The following is a 21,252-nucleotide window of genomic DNA, read 5'->3' as shown; positions in this document are numbered from 1 at the left end:
TAAACAACAGTAGTTTATCTAACTCAGTAATACATCATGTATACAAGACAGCAGGGGAAATAAATGAAAAACAGTTTTATCCTCAAGTTAAACAGCAATTCGTCCTCTCCTGTGTCCTGCACACACAACCGCAGCGGACAGAAGGCATCTGCATTAAAATGTCCCTGTTAAACCAGAAGGTTGAATCTAATTGGTCCATTAGAAACCCCAGCCTTATTTGTATGTGGTCTCTATAGCGTTTATGCAGATGCTGGTCACATGGCGGGGCAGCGGAGTGCTTAAATGTAAACGTTAACGGCCACCGACTTCTATGCAAGCGCCATAAATCTCGTCTAGCCTTTAGGTGACTCCTACATGAACCCAGTTCCCCTTCAACTTGGTGTTAGAGTCTCTGGACAGGTCTTTTGAAGCTCATGCTGTGTTCACCAGGGCCGTTGCTCTGTGGAGGCGCTGTCTGAATCTAAATCGCCCCCCTCTAGTCCCGCTCCAACAACGTTCGTCCCCTGCTAAGGAATCACTTGACGGTATAGGAGTATTTGTTTTAATCCTCAACTCCGTCAGTTTGCAGCAGTCTGGGTCATATTCTGCTTCTCGGCGTCTTTTCCATCAATGGAGCTTATAACGCACAGAGTGATGCCGGCCATGGTGAGGAACATTCCCGCGACAGCCTCTGCAGAGAGTGAGGAGTGCGGGGGAGGATATAAAAGAAAAGTTTTTTTTTTTTTAAAAAGCACATCTTAGAAGACAACCAGTAAAGTATTTTTCAAGGAGAGGAGAAAAGCTGAGGGAATTAACTGCTCAATAATGTCTTGGCACGCCAGTCAAATAATGTTGAGCAAAAATGACTTGTGTGTTGCTTATGTAACATCTCTGAATGTGTTCTCTGAATGTGTGATCCTAAAGCTTTGTAGCAATCCTAGATTTGTCCTTGTGGGTATCAGCGTCACTTTGCTGCGTGGAAAAGCAAGCTAGTGTATGAGTCACTTACGTTTGCCTCCAAACTCTTCGCCCAGTAACTTGCCAGTGAGCAGAGTGCAAAGGAAGGTGAGAGAGTTGGCCACAGGAACAGCAAGCGATAACTCTGGATAAGAGAAGTGTAAGAAAACAAGGGTATAATATTCTGCTACCAAATGAACATGCAAACCCCTCTGTGTCCTGCTATGAACACAGATGAGGATGATGCAGATCTCTGTACAAAAGGACTATTAGTTCCAATGAGACCCATGTTTATAAATGAATCATTTTTGTCTAATGTTATCCCAAAAAATTGTTGGTATAGTCATTTTCAAAGTTTTACAAAAAACAGTAGAAATTTCGGTTCTTTATAATTAAAGGTGCACATGTTAATAAGCTGGATCATGTCTTACAGTGTGTTGTGGGATCAGTTTAAAGCTGAAACAGTTGGTCGATTAGTCAATCAACAGAACTATTTTGATTATCAATTAATCGTTATTTTTCAAGTAAAAAAATGGGAATTTTTTGCATGTGTCAGATACTCAAATGTGAGGATTTGCTGATTTTACTTATCTTACACTATAGTTAATTGAAAATTGTTGGGTTTTATACTGTTGGTCGGACTAAAAAAGCAATTTAAAAACATCAACTTGGGCTCTAGGGAATTGTGACTGACATTTTTCATTATTTTCTGACGTTTTGAAGATCAAAAGATTCTTAATTGGCAGGTTAATCAACGATAAAAAATAATGTTAGTTGCAGGTGGATATATAATATTTGACCTTCATGACATTAAAGGGATAGTTCAGGTGTTTTCAAGTGGGGTTGTATGATGTACTTCCTAGTCAGTGTATTACGTACTGTAGATTGCTTGGTCTGAACAGTTTGTCTCTACCATAGGTCTTTTTCACAGAAGACATTTTGACATGTCATAGCAGGAAGAGCACAGCGTAAATAATGACATTAACGCCAGCTAAATTCTGTTCAGCTGCTTCAGTTACAGGTATTGTTATTCAGCATGATGACTCACTGTCACATAGTCATGGCTTACTGGGACACTCACAAAGAACTGAACCACCATTGATGTTATCACTTACACCTGTGCTTTCCTAAAATGACAAATCATGTCTGTTGTGAAAGAGGCCTGTGGCACATAAAAGAGGTGTGGGGTGCAGAATGGTTCTCTCTGAATTTCTCCTGCAATGATGATTAATGATGATATTTTAGAAAGTTATACAGCACAGAGAGGCAACATTTTAAAACTAGTTTATAAATATGTTTATTCGTTTATCTCAGAAAGTTACAATTATCTACACCTGAGAAAATGGGCTCTGTGGAAGAGCTTCGTCACAGCATTTTGCCTCGTCATAGCAGGAAAACGCAGGTGTAATTAATAACATTAATGATGACTGCAGTGCATTTAGGCTAGCCACTTCCAGGCCTCTGGTATTGTGCAAGATAGCTCACCGGGATGATTTACTGGCGCACTTAATGGAACTATTGAGCTATCATAATGTTATTAGCCACACCTGTACTCTTCATAATACAAACAAGGTTTAATGTTCTTTATTTGTCATATGTCAATTACAGCAAAGCAGTCATTGGCAGTGAAAATCTTTGGTCTCAGGTTCCTTCAACAATGCTCAAAATATAAGTATATATAAAAGGGGAAAACCCACAAGTAAATGTAAAAGCAAAAAAATAATTTAAGGCAGAAAATAGTGCAGTTAAAATAAATATAAAATTATGTAAATAACGTAAATTTGTAATTTTGTTGAAGGCAGTATTTCAGATGGGAAAACTGAATGTAAACAGGATGTAGTATGTGTATGCATGATGAGAAGTGATACAATTGTTGGTACAGTCATTTTCAAAGTTTTGCAAAAAAGCAGTTGTATTCGTTTCTTTATAATTAAAGGTGCACATGTTAATAAGCTGGATCATGTCTTACAGTGTATTGTGGGATCAGTTTAAAGCTGAAACAGTTGGTCGATTAGTCAATCAACAGAACTATTTTGATAATCAATTAATTATTATTTTTCATCATTTTTTAAAAATAGGAATATTTTGCATGTGTCAGATACTCAAATGTGAGGATTTGCTGATTTTACTTATCTTACACACAAAGTAAATTGAAAATTGTTGGGTTTTATACTGTTGGTCGAACTAAAAAAGCAATTTAAAAACATCAACTTGGGCTCTAGGTAATTGGAAATTTTTCACTATTTTCTGACGTTTTGAAGATCAAAAGATTCATAATCGGCAGGTTAATCAAAGAAATCTGAATTTAACAGTATGTAGTATGTGTATGCATGATGACAAGTGATATATGTACACATAGGTGTAAATAGGAATGTAGTATGCATAAAGAAATAGTTAAATAAGTTAAAATATCAGAATTAAAAAGGTCATTGGTGTTAGTTTTGAAGTGTGTGTCTCACCTGTGGTGGAAAGTGTATAATAGTACACCAAAGAGCCACTCTGGTTCAGGAGAAATGGGACCAGGTACTGTGTGGAGCAGCAACACAAAGGAAGAAGGTGGAATTACACTAATTATAAGGAATAGTTTCAGACATGCACACACTGGGCAAACAAAGAAGATATCTCAGGATTTACCTTGAGGTTCAGGAAAAGAAACTTGACCTCAGCTAGTATCTGTGAGATTCTGTTGTTGTTGTTGTTGTGTTGGATGTTCTCTATCCCCTCTGTGCCTCTCTTCAGGAGAGGGTTGGTGCAGCCCCACAGCACTGACACCAGCAGGAGACCCAGCAGCTCCACTGCAACACACATACAATCACATAACACACACTCTGTCGCTTCATATCCTATTTTAGATATGCTACTAGCACTGTTAAACGACTCCTGACCAAACCACGACCCCATCAAAACAGTAGAATAGTACAGTTAGCACATGTGCTACAAAGACAGGTGGTTTATCTAGCTTACTTCCTTAGCATTAGCTCTAAGATGTTAGCTTTTAGATGTTAGTTTTGGCTAGTTATGTGTTTATTCGTGTTAAAGAGGAAGCGGATACTTTTAAGAATAAATATTCGATCTCAAAATACAAAATAAATCTTTAAAAATGTGGCAAATATCATGATTTATAGAGAATAAATGAAATCAACTCACCTACAGTCACCATCGTGATGTAAACATTCAAGTCGCGTTCAAGACTGTTCTTCAGCTTCCTTTGTTTGTGAACGTTAATTAAATGGCCACATTTATAAACAATTTCAGACCTATTTATTCATTAAAGTGATCTCAGGAGTTGATTAAGTTAATAAAGTTTAAGTTAAGTTAAATTAAGTTAACTAAATTAAGCGCTTCACGGTTTTATGACGACGGTCTCATTCATTAACTGCAATATTTTGCAGTCTTGTCATCTTGAATGCAGCTTTGGGGGTTTTTCAATGTTGTGGTATCAGAAGGTGCCAGCTGAGGGCGCAATAACTAACAACACAGTATGTAGTAGGACCATGCAACTCTCACTCACATCACTCTAAACCAGGGGTCAGCAACCTTTACTATCCAAAGAGACATTTTAGTAAAAAAAAAAAATAAAAAAATCTGTCTGGAGCCGCAAAACATTTGCAGTGAGGTAGGGGCCACATTGAGGGAAAAGAAATCTGAGATTTCGAGAATAAAGTCACAACTTTACGAGAAAAAAAGTCATAATATTACGAGAATAAAGTCATAACTTTACGAGAAAAGAAGTCGTAATATTACCAGAATAAAGTCATAATATTACAAGAATAAAGTCGTAATATTACGAGAATAAAGTCATAATATTACAAGAATAAAGTCGTAATATTACGAGAATAAAGTCATAATATTACAAGAATAAAGTCGTAATATTACCAGAATAAAGTCATAATATTACAAGAATAAAGTCGTAATATTACGAGAATAAAGTCATAATATTACAAGAATAAAGTCGTAATATTATGAGAATAAGTCGTAATATTACGAGAATAAAGTCATAATATTATAAGAATAAAGTCGTAATATTATGAGAATAAAGTCGTAATATTACGAGAATAAAGTCATAATATTACAAGAATAAAGTCGTAATATGAGAATAAAGTCGTAATATTACGAGAATAAAGTCATAATATTACAAGAATAAAGTCGTAATATTACAAGAATAAAGTCGTAATATTATGAGAATAAAGTCATAATATTATGAGAATAGAGTCAATATTATGAGAATAAAGTCAAAATATTATGAGAATAAGTCGTAATATTACAAGAATAAAGTCGTAATATTATAAGAATAAAGTCATAATATTATGAGAATAGAGTCAATATTATGAGAATAAAGTCAAAATATTATGAGAATAAAGTCGTAATATTATGAGAATAAAGTCATAATGCTCATAACTCATAAAGTAGTAATTTTACATTTTATTTTCTTTTTTTCTCGTAAACTTCTGACTTTTTTTTAGTAATATTATGACTTTATTCTCGAAAATCTCTGATTTTTTTCCCCTCAATGTGGCCCTAATACTCCATCATACATTTGCACTTTGGCCCTCACTGCATTAGACTTATATACTATATACTTAGTCTATAAACTTTGTTACCTTCATCACAATGCTCAAATGTTTTGCGGCTCCAGACAGATTATTATTATTATTTTATTTTGTTTTGCCTGAAATGGCTCTTTTGAACGTAAAGGTTGCTGACCCCTGCTCTAAGCCTTTTGAGATTTCATGATTTTAAACTTCCTTCCCCATTTCATATGATTTCATCCTCTGAACAAATGACACTTCATTTTAACAAACAGGTGTAGCCACAATTAGAAATATTACATTTTATTTTCATCTCATTTCATTTAAAGAACCACAAACAATACAAATACGCAGGGAGCAACGGAAATAAAGTGCAAAATCCTTTGGCGTCAAACTAAAAAGGATTCACATCAGCGTGTTAGACTGACATCCAGATGTCTCAAAATATCTCTGTGGTTTCTTCATTATACAAGTTTAAAAAAAAAAGACATTTTATAGATTTCTTAAACAAATCTGAGAGATCAGAAGACAAAGGCAGTATAATGCAAGGTTAACCAGATTTAGTAAGGAATATTGTTGGTAAATCAAAATAGATCTGCAATATCAACACATACTAGTGTCCATCACACATTGAGTTCTTTCATACTGTCTTTGTCTTCTCTGACGTTTATACTAATCCTACATTTACTCATGAACCTATGTGGTCCTCTTTAATACAGAAATGTACACACTTAAGAGCAACGTTCTCAAGCCATTACAGTCTACACATTTTCTTCATTGTATTAGTAGTGATCTGCAAAAGAGTACAAACAGTAAGAAACTTCTGGCATCTATACTCTGAACACTGACTGTAGCCAAAAAAGCAATTCTTCTGAAGAAGGTCTCAGTTTCCCGTCATGCAAAATCCTTCATGTAATCCATCGTGTCTGTTTATGGTACCATTTTGTTCATGATGTATATTTTTGCGCACCACATCTTGTTATCTTTGTAGTCACCAGCAGTGGCTCAGTTGGCGGAAATCGACAGTGACGACACTGACGTCACGGATTCGAGTTTCCGCAGGATTCAGTCAGCACACAGTACGTGGTCACGGACGAAGACGACACATCAGTCAGTGCCTGGTTGTGAAACTAAACCACAGTCTTGTTGCTATGTGTTTTCTATTGACGGAGAGTCGTGTATGGTGATCGCCGTGGATCCACTGGTGGTGCTGAACTGCTCTATTTGGCTCCCCTCCGCGCTGCTCAGCTCCGCTCTGGGTAGCTGGAAGCCGTTCTCCGAGGCTGGGTTTAAACTGAAGAGGTTGCCCGACACAGACGTGACCCCCACGGGGGTCAGCGGCATGTTGCTGTTAAGTGTTAATTGTGACAGAGGTCGAGGACGAGGTTTGGAGCCTCTGGCTCCCAGGACTCGGGATACATGTGTATGCCTGGCAACAGATAAACCATTATGTTAGATATGAGAGCAAAGTAAAACAATGAATTATAGAAAAGTAAGAAAAAATAATTAAAAAAAAATCAGTTGCTCTTTCGGAAGCTTCTTCCATTTTAAAGTTTTTCCTTTTCTGAAGCAAAGGTCGAAGGACAGAGGATGTCGTACGCTGTACAGATTGTAAAGCCCCTTGAAGCAAATGTGTGATTTGTGATATTGGGGTATATAAATAAAATTGACTTGACTTGTAGAAGACATATATTTTTATTTCTCTCCTCTATCTCTTGTTCATTATCTTGACCCCCTCAGATTTATGGTACGACCCCTTGGGGGGTCCCAACCCTCATGTTGGCAGCGGCAGAACGTTACAAAGTACCATTTCCATTTCATACTCCTACATCAGAGGGAGATATTGTAAATATCCTCAGGCCTCTAAAAATGATTGAAATAACAATCTAAGAAGGAAAAACCATGCATAAGTATATAAGTCGTGTCCAACTCATGTGACCTGTGACATGCGGCTATGAGCAGGCATTGCACCGCTTTAAAGGGTCACAAGCTAAAAAGGTTGTGAACTGTAAGAATATGTTGATATGAATAATTGTTTTTATTATGCTGCATTAATATGGACAGACTAGACATACACGGGAAAAACAAATAAACAGTCCAACAGAATGGCAGGTGGTGATGGAATAAAATATATTAAATGAAATTATTTTGTATTTACTATTTTATGTAATTATTCTAGTAATGCATGTAGCTTTAAAAAGCTTTCTCTTAATATTCTATTGCAAACTTAAACAACTTTCTCCTCCGGTGTGGGCAAGCTACGTAACATCCGGTCGGAAATCCCGTCACAGAGGACAGCAAAAGAATACAATAATTCAACTCTGGATGGCAATGCCGTTTATCGTTACCGGTATTCTCTGATTTGATATCCAGTTTGCTGTCTACCGTCTGCCTGATTCCATGTGATGCAACATTAGCCTGATGAAAAGATAATCTTTAAAACAGCAGCAGGTGTCTAGTCCTCCTCGAAGTGGATCAAAGCAGCAGTTTGCTTCACACGTTCGTCTCATTCACTTCGCAGGAATTGTCCTGTCAAACAGGAATGCAGCCCTACCTGTTGTACGTCTTCAGGATGATGAGGAGAAGGGCGAGAATGAGGATGATGCCTATGACGATGACAGCGATCATAGCCCCAGAACCTGAGAGACACAGGAAGAATGAGCAATTAACATGTTGAAAGAATGTTTTCCAGTCTGTGGGTCTCGTCTAAAATTTGCATTTTGCATTTGACACATTCCCTCTGCTGCTCCATGCACTACAACTTATTCCGTGTATTCTCCAGAAGTAATGTGTAGTAGCTTAGCAACGGCATCAATCACAGGCAAACAGAACATGGCAAATATTTCCCATTACATGCCACTCCCATACAAACCATCTAGATTAGATTGCATGACACAATGGGTTGCTATTTATGTGGCAAGTCTTATCGTATAAATTTGTTTTATTGTATTTTTCTGCCATAGGGGACACTCTACGATCTGATGGTGTCTACAACAAACACCTCATTCACAAGGACGTGTTTTATTGATTATCTAATTTCAGAGGTCACAATGCACACACACACATATATCCTTACTCTGGATAAGTATTTGTTCTTGGGTCTTTGTGACGGTGGTTGTGTTTGAAGGTGTAGTCGTGTTGGTCACAGGTGAGACAGTTGAAGCTTGCATCTTCAGCAATAACCTGCACAGAAAAAAACCCACTTTAGTCAACTAATATTCTCTGAAACCAGCACTGCATTTACACATTATTTTTAAGGTTAAAACACTTTCTGCCGCAGTCATCTTACAGATTAAGCGAGGAGACAAGAACAGAATGAGGAGAGAATATGAGGATTAAAATATTTATGTGATATATTTTCATAAACAGCAGACAGGTGGCATAGCAGAGGGTGTGCACTAATGAATGATTGTTTTATAGAAACCACAGGATCCTCACCAGAACATAATGCATGAAGTACTCATTGGTGCCGAACCAGACTGCAGATATCGTTAAGATCTTTTTAAACACGTCTCATACTCATACGCTACGCAAACCTCTCTCCATACGACTGGAACAAAACTGATTGGAAAGACGTGATTGATCGACTTTGTGTTTGTTCTTTTATCAGCTGGTATTAAGGTCAAACGGCAGGTTCATACATCACTGTCATGTCTGCTTAAGCTTTATGAAAACATTTAGATGCGTATCACCAGAGACAGACTGATGCAAGCCAGAACACACCAGAAAACAATGTTGAGACAATGTAGGACAAGTAAAGTACAGTGTTGCGCTACAGTACTTGTTTCGAAGCATTCAACATGAATTCATTGCATATTTCCCCCCCACACCTCCTACGCACATACAGTATAACACACACACACCATAAGTTCTTATTGTAGGTTGTTGAAAGGAAGAAGTTATTTTCGGTCTGGTGATATTTTATATTTGTTCTCATTGAAAAGACCAAAACCAAAAATGAACTGATCCTACTAACATGTATTGTCTGATATAGCTTGTTCCTCTGTGCCACAGTCCTCCATTGTTGTCCGAAAACAATTAAAAAAAACATCAGTGAGCCACATGTTTGCACTGGGTGACATGTTCATTCAATACAATGAACGCTGGAGCTTATTTTAAGTCAATCCCACATGCACAATCCTGCAGCCGTAAATATTAACCAGAGCATCAAACGTGGCTGAAAATAGTCCCCAACAAATACACTATTTACTCCTGTTTGAAGAATGTTTGACGGAAACTAAATTCCATACTAACATGCTATTTAGTACGCTAAAACAGCATGTGAGATTGTTTAGTATGTCCGAAAACCTTAGTTTGAAGCTAATCAGCAGAATTTCAGGAGCAGGACCACGCCTCAACCGCGTCACTTCCTGCATTTCCATAAATACCCGCCCAACCCACTCCTCCCATTCCTCTCTTGTATTCAGCGCCCCTCCTTCACACCCGCTCTTCTCTTCTTCCTCCCTCTCCCTCTCTCTTCCTCTCGTCTATGTAGGGTCCTGAGGAGGTTCTGTTAAAGTTTCCCCACAACGCTTCTAAAAAGCAGACGAGCTATGAGCAGTTCAAGCCTTGCATATCAATCATGCTTTTCTGTTATAACTTGTTAAACGCTTCTTATTGCTGGTGTGGTCCTTGCTAGTGAAATGAAACCAATAGTACGCAAATTGCATACTATTTCAGGTGAAATGTTACAGTATGCAAACACCGGATACTACGGCGGCATAAATATCCCACAATGCAATGCGGTAGTGACGACAACTTTTACGACAGGCGTTAACAGACAGCTCTGTGACAATAAAGCTTCAATTTAAGTGTAAGTATAAGATTTCACTTTGCTAGGCGTAATATATATTTTGAATTATTTCAAAATGTATGATTCTCACAAGTCATCGTTTGCTCACATGAGGTTGGTACGGGTTACCATGGTTACGTGTCTCCAACCAGCAAGGAGGCTCTCAGGAAGCGATGATGTAAGTTACTGCTCAGTGCGTCCAGAAAGATACATACTACTGTTTATTCACATCAAAGTATGTTGGACGATAGTACACATATTGAGTAAGTAGTGCATAGTATGCAATTTCGGAGTTTTAGTTTTTAACTGAAACTATACATTTGTGATTGTATTTTTTAAAGATTTACATCTTCAGTATGAACAGATGGACTTGAATGTGCTGAATGGTGCAGATGGGGTAGGGAAGTTGGAAAGTATTGAAAGACTAAAGCGCTGCTGGTTTTAGTGTTTTCATGGGATTTGTTGACTATAATAATAAGGAAAATACTTTTAAAATATTTCCTCCTCTACATCCATGTGTAACCCTTATGACTTTATCAAAAACATCTTTCCCTTCAGTCACACTGTTCAAATTATACCCATGATTATCACGATAAACATGTCCTAATATAAAGATGCTACTTTATATTCTACTCCATTACATCTCTTTTTACTGCACTACATATATTTGACATCTTTAATTAGTTTACAGATTCTATTATCTGTTTTTTTATAGGTAACGCTTCACAGCAGTGTATTCATTAATTAAAATAAGCTCCACCTTTAACAGCTGCAACAATAAAGTGATGAACACATTAATGCATCAATATCCAGTAATATAATACATATGATTCTGAAATTCTGCATAATGAATACTTTTACTTTTGGTACTTTAAGTATATTTTGATGCTAAAACTTTTGTACTTTTATTGAAGTAAGTATTTAATTTTGAATGCAGAGCCTTTACTTGTAACCATTTTTACACTGTGGTATTTGTACTTTTACTTAAGTCAAAGATCTGAATACTTCCTCCACCACTGGATTTACTAGTGTGACTTTCTCAATCATGACTCATGTATTCATACAATTTCAACAATGCATTATCTCAGATGTTATGTTGCTCCAGGCAGAATATCAGGTCATGTTTTCATTGATCTTAACACCCTGTAATGATTTTATCTACTCTGTTGCTATTGTTAGGTGTCACGCGGAGATCCACTGTCATTTAGGAGGATGCACGATACTGTTCAGGAAACAATTCTCACACAGCTGTAGGTCAGGGCCGTCCCTGTAACCGATACTTCCACCTGAGTCGAGATAATACGCCTTCGCATGCTCATGCAAACTTCACATGAAATAATTCCACCTGCTGTCACTTTGTTTTTTAAGTTCCATAAAACAAATGAATTATGATTACATGTAGGTTCATTATTAGATGTCACTCGTACTTCAGTTTCCACTTCTAGCAAACTAGAAACGTCATCATGGGAGTTCCTCATCCTCTTTTCACGCAGATGATGATGATGATGATGAGGTCACTGAGTCACCGAAGCGTGACTCATTATGATTTACAAGATCTTCTTTAATTATATCCCACGATTTATCGCGCAAAAGCATGTTTCTTTATATAAACCTTCTGAAATGTGCATCTTTTTTGTGCGTGTTCACTTTCTCATTTAATGACGAATCCCATAAAATCATCCAGCGTGTTAACACATCATTATTTTGTTAAACTGTCAGAGAAATGTCAGGCTTTACAATCGCCGTGGACGTCTCATTTTGCAACAAAACGTTGTAATTATAGGAGACAGATGAAGGAAGAAAGGCACTGCATTAAAACATTGTTCCGATGAAGACGTGAGTGACGTTGCACTGTGTCTGCTGGAAGTGAAGCACGGCAGCACAATGAGAGCAGCTGCTTCAAGCGGACAAAATTTGCATCGGCTATAAAAAGCTGGAAACCTTGACACAAGGAAGAGCAGCTCCACAAGCATCCGACATTGTCTCTATTGATTACATTCAAATTCACAACAAAATATGCAAAACTTTTACTGCCATAGCATCACTGCCCACGAAGATACCGCTGAACATGATTAAGTTTATGAACCCCCCAGTTAACTCAATGAGAGGCTGTTGACAGACATTAGTCTGCCGTCACTCTCAAAACCACTAACTGAAGTCAGTAATAAACCACAATATCCATAAAAAAAGAAAAGAAATGACAGATATAGTAGCACTGCTTTTGCTTTACTGAATAAGTTCACATGCGAACACAAGAAACAAACATCAGTGTTACATTTTGTAGTTCCTGATGTTACAAAGAATCGGTTATTCTAAATGAAGAAGTGGGAGTTCAGTGGCTTTCTAATGAACACCTGGCTGCTGAAAGATAAGCTGACATACTTTCACACACACACTTACAGTAGCCTAATTATTTTTCTGCCACAGATACTGCCACTGTTCAGGGAATAGTTGGACATTTTTGGAAAATATGCTATATGTTTTCTTGCAGAGAGTTATATGAGAAGTTTGATACCACACTCACGTCAGAGACAGCTAGCCTGGCTCTGTCCAAAGCTGAAAAAAAAGTACTTATTAGCACTTTAAAGCTCACTAATTAACATCTTATATCTTGTTTGTTGAATCCAAACAAGAACCAAATCATAAAAACAACAATTTGCTGTATTTCTTGCTGTATTTCTATTTAAAATGGACTTTCATTCACATAGATTATGAGACTAGTTTCTTGTCTCCCTTTTGTATGATATCTGGATGTAATGTATGGACAAATACAGTGACGGCTTGTGCACATAGACTTCACCTTTAATGGAGCGGAAAAAGTTTACATTTCACCTCCGAGCTGTGCATATCCTGGAAGCATTGTGAAAGAACCATTTACAACCCCCATACATCACATGACACTCATCAGAGACAAAGGGCACAACACTTTCCTATAACAAGGTCAAGATTTGGAGAAAATGTTCCACAAACTAAGATTTTGACTCTTTCTTCTTGGAATTATAATTACAGGCCGACAACGGAGACTTGAAGCTAGTACTTGATTTGCGTACTTGTGTGTACCGTACGTCTTATCCAGCTTCCCGGTCAACAGCAAACATTGCGCAACCAACTCTCCCCGTGTTGACACACACTATTAAGCGTAGAGATTAGTAGTGACATATATCATGATCGCTGTTTGCAGAGGTGACAGCTTCTGATAAGTGGCTGACGGAGTGATATATTAAGTGATATATATATATTTCTTTGTGCCTAATTTTTATAATAAGCAGCCCTTTTTCCTGAATTTAGTCACAGTCAGTTGTTTACAGTAAATGTACAATAAATATGAATATATATAAAGACTGAAGTTTAACAAATAAAATCCAAACACAGAGATGGATCAGGAATGAAACAAACAAACAACTAATTGACTACATAAATGGCACCTGATTCAATTGTGTACTGACAAGAGGGACTTTGTACCCTTGTGCTGATAAATTTATGTGCACAAGATACATATTCCCACCCCGGGAAGAGAGGGAAGAGAGCCGGGATAAGAGCTACGCTGGCCAAGCTTAAACCTGGGGAAGTTCCACTACTGAGCCTGCTCCTGGCTGATCGCAGGAAAGTGGATAAAATAAGATTCGCAACAAATCGGCGTCCATCGTGAATTTTTAACGTTAAGATACCGGCCAAATTATCTGCCCAGAGAATTAACCGGTGCTTTTGTTGCTGCTGTTTACATTCCTCCTGATGCAAAATTCCAAAAATGCACTACAGGAATGCGCTACTGTTTCCGTTTTTCTTGTGTAGCATAAAGGGATTACACCTGCATGTCATTGTGCAACCCTGGGTTGTACAAGTAAGTGATGATGTACAGCGAGGTGGTCATTGTTGTGAAATAAACCCTGACAGGGCTATGCAAGACCCCGACGCAAAGCATCACTCTGTCGGGGTTTATTTCACAACAATGACCGGCTCACTGTACATTATGCTGTTTATTACACTTCTACTTACTTAAGAAATCAATAATTTGACATAAAAATGGTCCGCCAGAGTCTGACATCAGAATTGTGCCCATAGCAATGGTCTGTTATACATAGCAACGGTCTTTTATTCATAGCAACGGTCTGTTACAAAGAAATAACAGACCATGGAAGGCCGTGATTGACCAATCAGAATCGAGTAATCAACGAAGCCGTGTAATAATGACAATTAATGAACCTTGACCAATACTGTAATTCCTGGTAGACAATATTGTACCTGTATTTATAGAGTTTAACTGATGGCACTTTGGCAAAGTACAGCATAGATATACAGTATATTAAGGTATAATAAGAAACGGTTACATTCTGTAGTTTTACAGTTATAGTTTTTCTTACAGCCAAAACCAGTACAACCAGCACAATACTGGATCTTGTCTCATGAAAAGAGGTGCAGTTAATTTGCAGACTGATAAACAGTTTTCTTCATATATCAAAAAGGTATATACAATTTGAGATTATTAGAAATTTTCCTACGAGAAAGTTTTCATCCATACTTCTGACGATCCTTTGAATGCCAGAACAAGCTATCCTATAAGGAACACAAGACCTAAAACCAGCTGGAAACTAGCCTTTAAAGGGAAGTTCTCATTGGATCAATCAAGCTTATTTGATCTTGAATTTGAGCTGCTGTTGTAGCCGTAGCAATAGTGCCGCCACACTATTGCGACCGCCGCCGTACATACTGTACTGCTCTTGTACAGTATGTACAGATATTCATGCAGCCCTGGCACATACCAGCGACTTCACCAGTACTGGGTCGGTGAGTCAACTCACTCAGCATTGGGTGTGTCGGGAGAGCCCTCGTCTGAGGAAACACCACTAACACGCCTCATACTCCAATACGAAACTAACCCACATACTGCTTCTCCATCCTGTGACTTTGTGACTTCAACCGGACCTCCTGGAATACAAACAACTTTTGCTTGGTGCTGCCTAAATGGCAAATATCACAATTGCCCTGAGCAGCATGCATTGCCAAAAGTGTTACGCATCAACATCAGATAATGAATTCATGCTTAAAGGATGTTGCACATCTCACGTCATTGGCTAAGTACAGTTGAACAAGCAACATGTTTCATTACATTCAAATTCAAACCCCCTCTTAGATTTTAGGTGAGACAACGGCAGGAAATAGGTCCCAATGTGAGTATAAAATTGGTAAAATCCACATGATATGTGCATACACAACAACTTTGGGAAAAAAATAAAAACAGATTTGAACCCAGGATCTTCTTCCTGTGATGTAACATTGCTGATCGCCTGCTTGTGCTAACCATTACGTCAAAGATTTCATCAACAAGCACACTTAAAAGATACTTGTTATGTTTTTAGGCAAAGGAATTTGCGACTACAACGAATCAGATCACTTTGACGTCAGTATCTACTCCTGCGTCTTCTCCTCGCTGTAATAACGGTTTGTTTGTTGTTCCACAAATTCCAGCTATTCGCTAACACGGCAGACTCAATATCCTTTCTTCCACCCTCAGTAAACAAATCATTTATTGCTTTTTCAGAGAGCGGACGCTCAACGCAGAACAGGAACAATTTAGTTTCCTCTTTTTTTTATACGAGGTAAAACCAGACAAATCTGTTGACCGGCACGACCTCCCCCCCCTCCCCTGTCTGCACATGTTCGTCCACACTTGGTGTTTAACGCAGGCTCCGCTCCTGCACATATATTCATAAACACGATCAAAGTATGACCTTCATCAAATGACGGTTGGAGTCAATATTTGAGCAGTCAATTAGAAGCAGGTTAATAACACACAGGGGGAGCTATTAGTTCAGCAAGCACACAGTCTGCAGTCACGGCGGAGAGGTCATCTGCGTCATGTCACATGTAAATTTCCCATACGATTTGTTTTCCAGATGTCACACTAAAGAGGGATTTAACTATGACTTTTATCGACCTCAATCCATCACTAAGGTATTTGCAGCAGCACTGACAGGTCTCTGGCTCAGCGGACTGCGGCCTGTTACTGACGTATACGATGAAGTGACATGAGAGATTTTAAAAACTAGCCAATTAAAAAAAGATGCGGGCTGTAAAGAGGTAATATATCAGGATTGTGTTTTGGCTCATGGTGTGAGACAGTACCCTTACCAAAATGAAGTTATTCAAGTGTGCTATTAGTATACTTCTTTTGACCTTAAAATAAAAGAGTATACTTGCAGTTTACTTTTTATGTACTTATCAGAGATATACTTAAAAAAAGTATACTTGGCTTATACTGACATGTATACTTAAAAGTCTAAGTATACTTAGCTTATACTGACAAGTATACAGAAAAGTCTAAGTATACTTGGCTTATACTGACAAGTATACAGAAAAGTATAAGTATACTTGGCTTATACTGACATGTATACTTAAAAGTCTAAGTATACTTGGTTCATACAGACAAGTATACAGAAAAGTCTAAGTATACTTGGCTCATACTGACATGTATACTTATAAGTCTAAGTATACTTGGCTTACTGACAAGAATACAGAAAAGTCTAAGTATACTTGGTTCATACTGACAAGTATACAGAAAAGCCTAAGTATACTTGGCTCATACTGACAAGTATACAGACAAGTCTAAGTATACTTGGCTTATACTGACAAGTATACAGAAAAGGCTAAGTACTATACTTGGCTCATACTGACAAGTATACTTAAAAGTCTGAGTACACTTGGCTCATGTTGATGAGTGTATAGAAAAGTATACTTGGCTTACAGGCCTACTTAATCTTTCGATCAAGAAACACTTAAGAATACTATAATTAAGTATTCTTGCCTTGTAGGCCTACAGAAAAGAATACTTGGCTTGTAGTTGTGCTTACTTTTTGATAGAGTAGCCTATTAAAGTGTGTGAGAGTTTGTAAAAGGATGTTTTGACATGAATTTACTTCAATTCATTAAGTTTTTGGAATTATCCGTTGAATATAGAGGCATGCGAGAACGATACAATCAAGTTTCAAGTCTATAGTGAGAGCCAGAAACAACAGCAGACATTGGACTCGACGTGTAGTAGTGAAAGTAGGCGCTGCATTGTCCCTGAAATATCTATAAATCATAATGGAAAAAGTGACAACTATCATCTAAGTACCACATTGGGTTAGAAAAAGTATGATTTTAAGAATTATCTAGTAGGAATACTTGGAAAAATGTGAATGGGTTTAATTTGTATGAGTGTCCAACATTCACACCAACTAGGACCAAATATTCCTAACAAGAATCATACAATAGGGTTTAGATGGAAGACGGAAGCTACTTTGTCTTGGAGGTTACAGTAGGTTTACACAACAGCTTCTCGGCTTACAATGTATTGTTCGTGTGGTTACGAAAAAGCATGACAAATGGATAAATAGAAAGGCAAGAAAAATAAAAGCGCTGTGGTGTGATGGCACAAACAAGCCATTATTCCTGTCAACACTTTCTTTTAAAAAGGCTCTGATTGATCCAGTCATTGAGTTTGAAACAGACCGATGGCTGAGATAAAGGTCACATTCACATCACTGTGAGTCCAGCTGAAAGAGTCAGATAGACGTTACACAGGCTGAATGCTGAAAAGCAATCTAGCGTTCAATTGTTTACCACTTTGAACGTCTTAAAATTAGATTTGTGGGTTTATTTACTGTGTCAAAGTCAGTCAAGGGCATCTTCGTGAGCCAACCAGCTATTAATATGTATGTGTGAATAGGGATTAGGAATGCATACAAGGTATTTATAGGCCTGATGGAATCTGATTAATCTCCTTTAATATACATATTAAAATGACATAAACCTGCTCAAATAGTCTGGGTTTTGATTTTCCAGGCAGGATGTTCTGATTTCTCTGCATTTTAATCCAATAATAGGACTAATACTTTTATGCTACATTAACCCATTTGCGCCTATAAAGACTATATTTGGTATGATACGAAAAAATGCCACAACATTTGTTCTGAATGGTCAAAAGTCTTGAAATTTGGTATGGACATACTTTGGGCAAGTATGAAAAATCACACTTTTATTTATGGTCAAAGTCAGGACTTTTGAAAAATTAGGCAAAATGTTTAACATTGTGTTTATTGAATGTTTTCCACATGAAATATGTTTTTTTTTACACTGCATATGTCTGCATATCTTTGATATTCAACTTGTTATGAGTTCATAGATACAGAATAAAGTCATGTTGTAGAGCTGGGTTTCCTTTTGAGTCGCCCTTCTCATTATTTTACATTTTACCTGATACAAACCCCCGTTTTACAATTAGCATTTGATAATAATGAAGATGTCTGCTGCTGACAACAATACTTTTCATTCAGAGTTCAGCATCCTGCAGATTGAGACTTTCACACACTGTTTGTTTTTTCAATCTGAACCTTTGCTCGCTGGTATGTCTCGTATGCTTTCTGAGGCTGTAATAATAAAGCATATTTTAAAACAATGCTTATCGGAGTTGAAAATGATAACAAAAGAAAAGTACATACAATAGCACTGTGCTTATCGTCTGCAGAGCCAGACAGAAGATAACTTTCTTTTTCATGTGAAAATCAGTTTCATTTCAACATCTTGAGCTGGGTAGTGGTGATCTAGTTACAGCCTCATTATAACTGCATTCATATATTCATAATTCCATTATTAAAATGAGTGGATATCTTATTGTGGCACATGGATGAATGAAGGGAATAACCTACTGATTGTATTATATTGCACCCTAAATTGCATATTGAGAAACTCAGTTCTACAGATTTACTGATTAAATCAACTAATCGATAAGTCGAAAAAATCATATGTGTTAGTAAACTAAGAATTTCTTTGATGGAGGACAGCCCTAATACATACTGTATAAACTGTCCACCATTCCAGTGACATTTCAAAGTGATCCCAAGTGTAATTCTAGCCTTAATTAAACTCGTTAGGTTCAGCTGGTATGCAATAGTCATAGTCATTAACCTTTATAGGAATGACTGATTTAATGAGCGAAGAGTAAAGCAGGTAAGAACAGGTAAGCTTTCTATTCGTAGAACTATACAGACAAATCCCAAAGTCAAATAACTACAAATCATTGTTCATGAAAGCTAGTTTATAAAAGTCCAAAATGATAAATACATACGAAATCTAACACTGGTATGCTCTGCTTTAGTGCAGCAGTGCTACACAAGCACAAGAAGTCATATTTCCTCTACAACGTAGTGGCAACTGATGAGATGATAAGTCGAGCTGTTCCATCAAAACAGCCACTTTATCAATAAGAGATACACAGCCAGATAGCTTGGGGGAAATGAAATGTAATCCTTCCGACTCGATTGTAAATCTGCGTCGTTCCACTGGTTCAACAGTAAAAGTAGATGTCTGAATCTGAGAGCTCCCTGGAATGTGAGGTATTCCCTTTCACCTAAACTCACCTGCTGTCTCGCCATATTGTCTGGGAGATCCCCTGTTCTCACACAAACACACACCAGGACAATCAAGGGTACACACACACACAGACAAAACTAACCAACTCACTGAAAATGTACTCTCAACCACAAGTTTAGAGGAAAACAAAAGCAGAGACTTACCTAACCGTCTCCTCTTTGATTTCAGCTCCTCTCCAGACGGGAACCTGAGCAGCACAGAGCCCCCTCCCTCAGCTGACTGATGGGGGCATAGTCCAACGGTGGACGGCTGACGGTCACAGCAGGTCTGGGGAAGGGAGGCACGAGGGAGTAGAAGAGTGTGTGAGCGACTCCGAGAGAGGAAACAAGTCCCAGCAGACTTGGTGCCGCTAAAGTGACAGTCCCACAGGTACAAACAGACGGGACGGACACAAACAAAAGAATTTAAAAAACCAACAGAGATGCCTCTGTGTGTGTGTGTGTGTGTGTGTGTGGATTCTGTGGGAATCAGAGTGTTTATGTGAACAGGAGGAGGAGGAGAGTGAAGAGGAGGAGGAGGAGGAGGTTCCACGCTCGCTCACTTGTTGCTCCTGAGCTGCTCCTCGCTGAGAGTATTAAACTCAGGCAGCTGGTTTTTCAGGTCCTTCCGCCTGCGGCCCTTAGGCGTGCCGTGGCCGCTGATCAAAAAGCGAGGCTCCTCTACGGAGTCGTCTGCTCCGGCTCTATACTCTCACCATGACTACTGCCTCTCAAAATCACAGCGGGTTGCATCTCTCATGGACTGCAGAGGGTGGAGGCTCTGTGCATTTTTGTCAAGAAAAATGGAAAAGAAACAACTCAAAATAACATCTCGTACATTAAAATCCAGAATATATCCCACATTTTTGACCACCTGTGCATGCATATGCAGTCTTCAATTAAATCATTACCTCTTATTTGTGGAGAGCATGTGTGTGTGCATGTGATTGTGTAGACAAAGGTTTCAAAGTTATCACAAATCCATTCATCTTTGCACAAACACGTTTTGTGTGTGTGTGTTAGTTGAAAATTAACTGAATTACAATACTTGACCAAAGGGTACTGGGTGTGTTAGTACAGTAGAAAAGATACTGTATGCAGCATTTTTTTCTTTTCTTCTATTATAAGACAATGAGCTCCATTCAAACACGGTGTGGCAACATTTGTGTGAAAGTTGTCCACTGAACAGGGAAACATGTTGTTTACTGGGAATCATCTCCCTGACTGTCCTACTGTCTGTGTCACTCGTATTGTAGCACACAAGCTCCTGTAACACACTCGTAGTGGTAGTATTTCAGCAAAACAGCGCCAACAAAGTCGTCAGGATGTCTCCTCCTGTAACCTCCAGAGACGAGGAGTCGGTGCCCAACGACTATAAAGCAAGTCAGTGTTGTGCCTTTGTGAGAGAAAGTGTAACTAAACCTTTATTCGGGCAGACACACATTGTTCTGCTTCACCTGGTGGCCTGCATACAGTGCTGGTGTCTCCCTGTGTCCCTGCGTTCAGCTGTGGTGGAAGACCATTATATAACTCTGAAAGCTCAAGTTTCAAAGAGAAGAGTGTGTCTATCAAAAATAGCATCTCCATATTGTGTTGGTTTCAAATG

General features: G+C 38.1%; 2 protein-coding genes across 3 annotated transcripts; both read right to left on the bottom strand.

The window, feature by feature from the left end:
* Positions 1–29: 29 nt before the first annotated feature.
* On the bottom strand, positions 30–4,356 carry tmem234 (transmembrane protein 234). Of its 2 annotated transcripts, XM_037747425.1 has the most exons (5): positions 4,084–4,356; positions 3,571–3,731; positions 3,396–3,462; positions 989–1,081; positions 30–670 (listed from the first exon to the last, which is right to left on the bottom strand). In XM_037747425.1, the coding sequence occupies exons 1-5, from the start codon at positions 4,094–4,096 to the stop codon at positions 558–560; spliced, it is 447 nt and encodes a 148-aa protein (XP_037603353.1). In that variant the 5' UTR covers positions 4,097–4,356; the 3' UTR covers positions 30–557. The 2 variants fall into 2 exon arrangements, with proteins under 2 accessions (XP_037603353.1, XP_037603354.1); XM_037747426.1 differs by lacking the exon at positions 4,084–4,356 and having other exon boundaries at positions 3,571–3,744.
* Positions 4,357–5,741: 1,385 nt separating this feature from the next.
* Positions 5,742–20,448, bottom strand: LOC119474668 (non-compact myelin associated protein). The gene is made up of 4 exons (XM_037746837.1): positions 19,812–20,448; positions 8,542–8,648; positions 8,020–8,104; positions 5,742–6,894 (listed from the first exon to the last, which is right to left on the bottom strand). Exons 2-4 carry the CDS (start codon positions 8,633–8,635, stop codon positions 6,615–6,617), a joined length of 459 nt encoding a protein of 152 aa, XP_037602765.1. The 5' UTR covers positions 8,636–8,648; positions 19,812–20,448; the 3' UTR covers positions 5,742–6,614.
* Between the last annotated feature and the right edge of the window lie 804 nt (positions 20,449–21,252).

This window comes from Sebastes umbrosus, chromosome 16 (assembly GCF_015220745.1).
Source record: "Sebastes umbrosus isolate fSebUmb1 chromosome 16, fSebUmb1.pri, whole genome shotgun sequence".
In the NCBI taxonomy this organism is placed as follows: domain Eukaryota; kingdom Metazoa; phylum Chordata; class Actinopteri; order Perciformes; family Sebastidae; genus Sebastes; species Sebastes umbrosus.
This window is presented reverse-complemented; position numbering and strand designations above follow the sequence as displayed.

Excerpts from the sequence above, each read along its gene's own strand:
- LOC119474668 (XM_037746837.1), bottom strand. The coding sequence starts at position 8,635 with ATGCAAGCTTCAACTGTCTCACCTGTGACCAACACGACTACACCTTCA. Across the intron at positions 8,105-8,541 it reads AGAACAAATACTTATCCAGA|GTTCTGGGGCTATGATCGCT; the intron begins GTAAGGATATAT and ends TGTGTCTCTCAG. Across the intron at positions 6,895-8,019 it reads ATCCTGAAGACGTACAACAG|GCATACACATGTATCCCGAG; the intron begins GTAGGGCTGCAT and ends ATCTGTTGCCAG.
- tmem234 (XM_037747425.1), bottom strand. Across the intron at positions 3,463-3,570 it reads TTCTTTTCCTGAACCTCAAG|TACCTGGTCCCATTTCTCCT; the intron begins GTAAATCCTGAG and ends TGCTCCACACAG. Across the intron at positions 671-988 it reads CGAAGAGTTTGGAGGCAAAC|AGGCTGTCGCGGGAATGTTC; the intron begins GTAAGTGACTCA and ends CACTCTCTGCAG.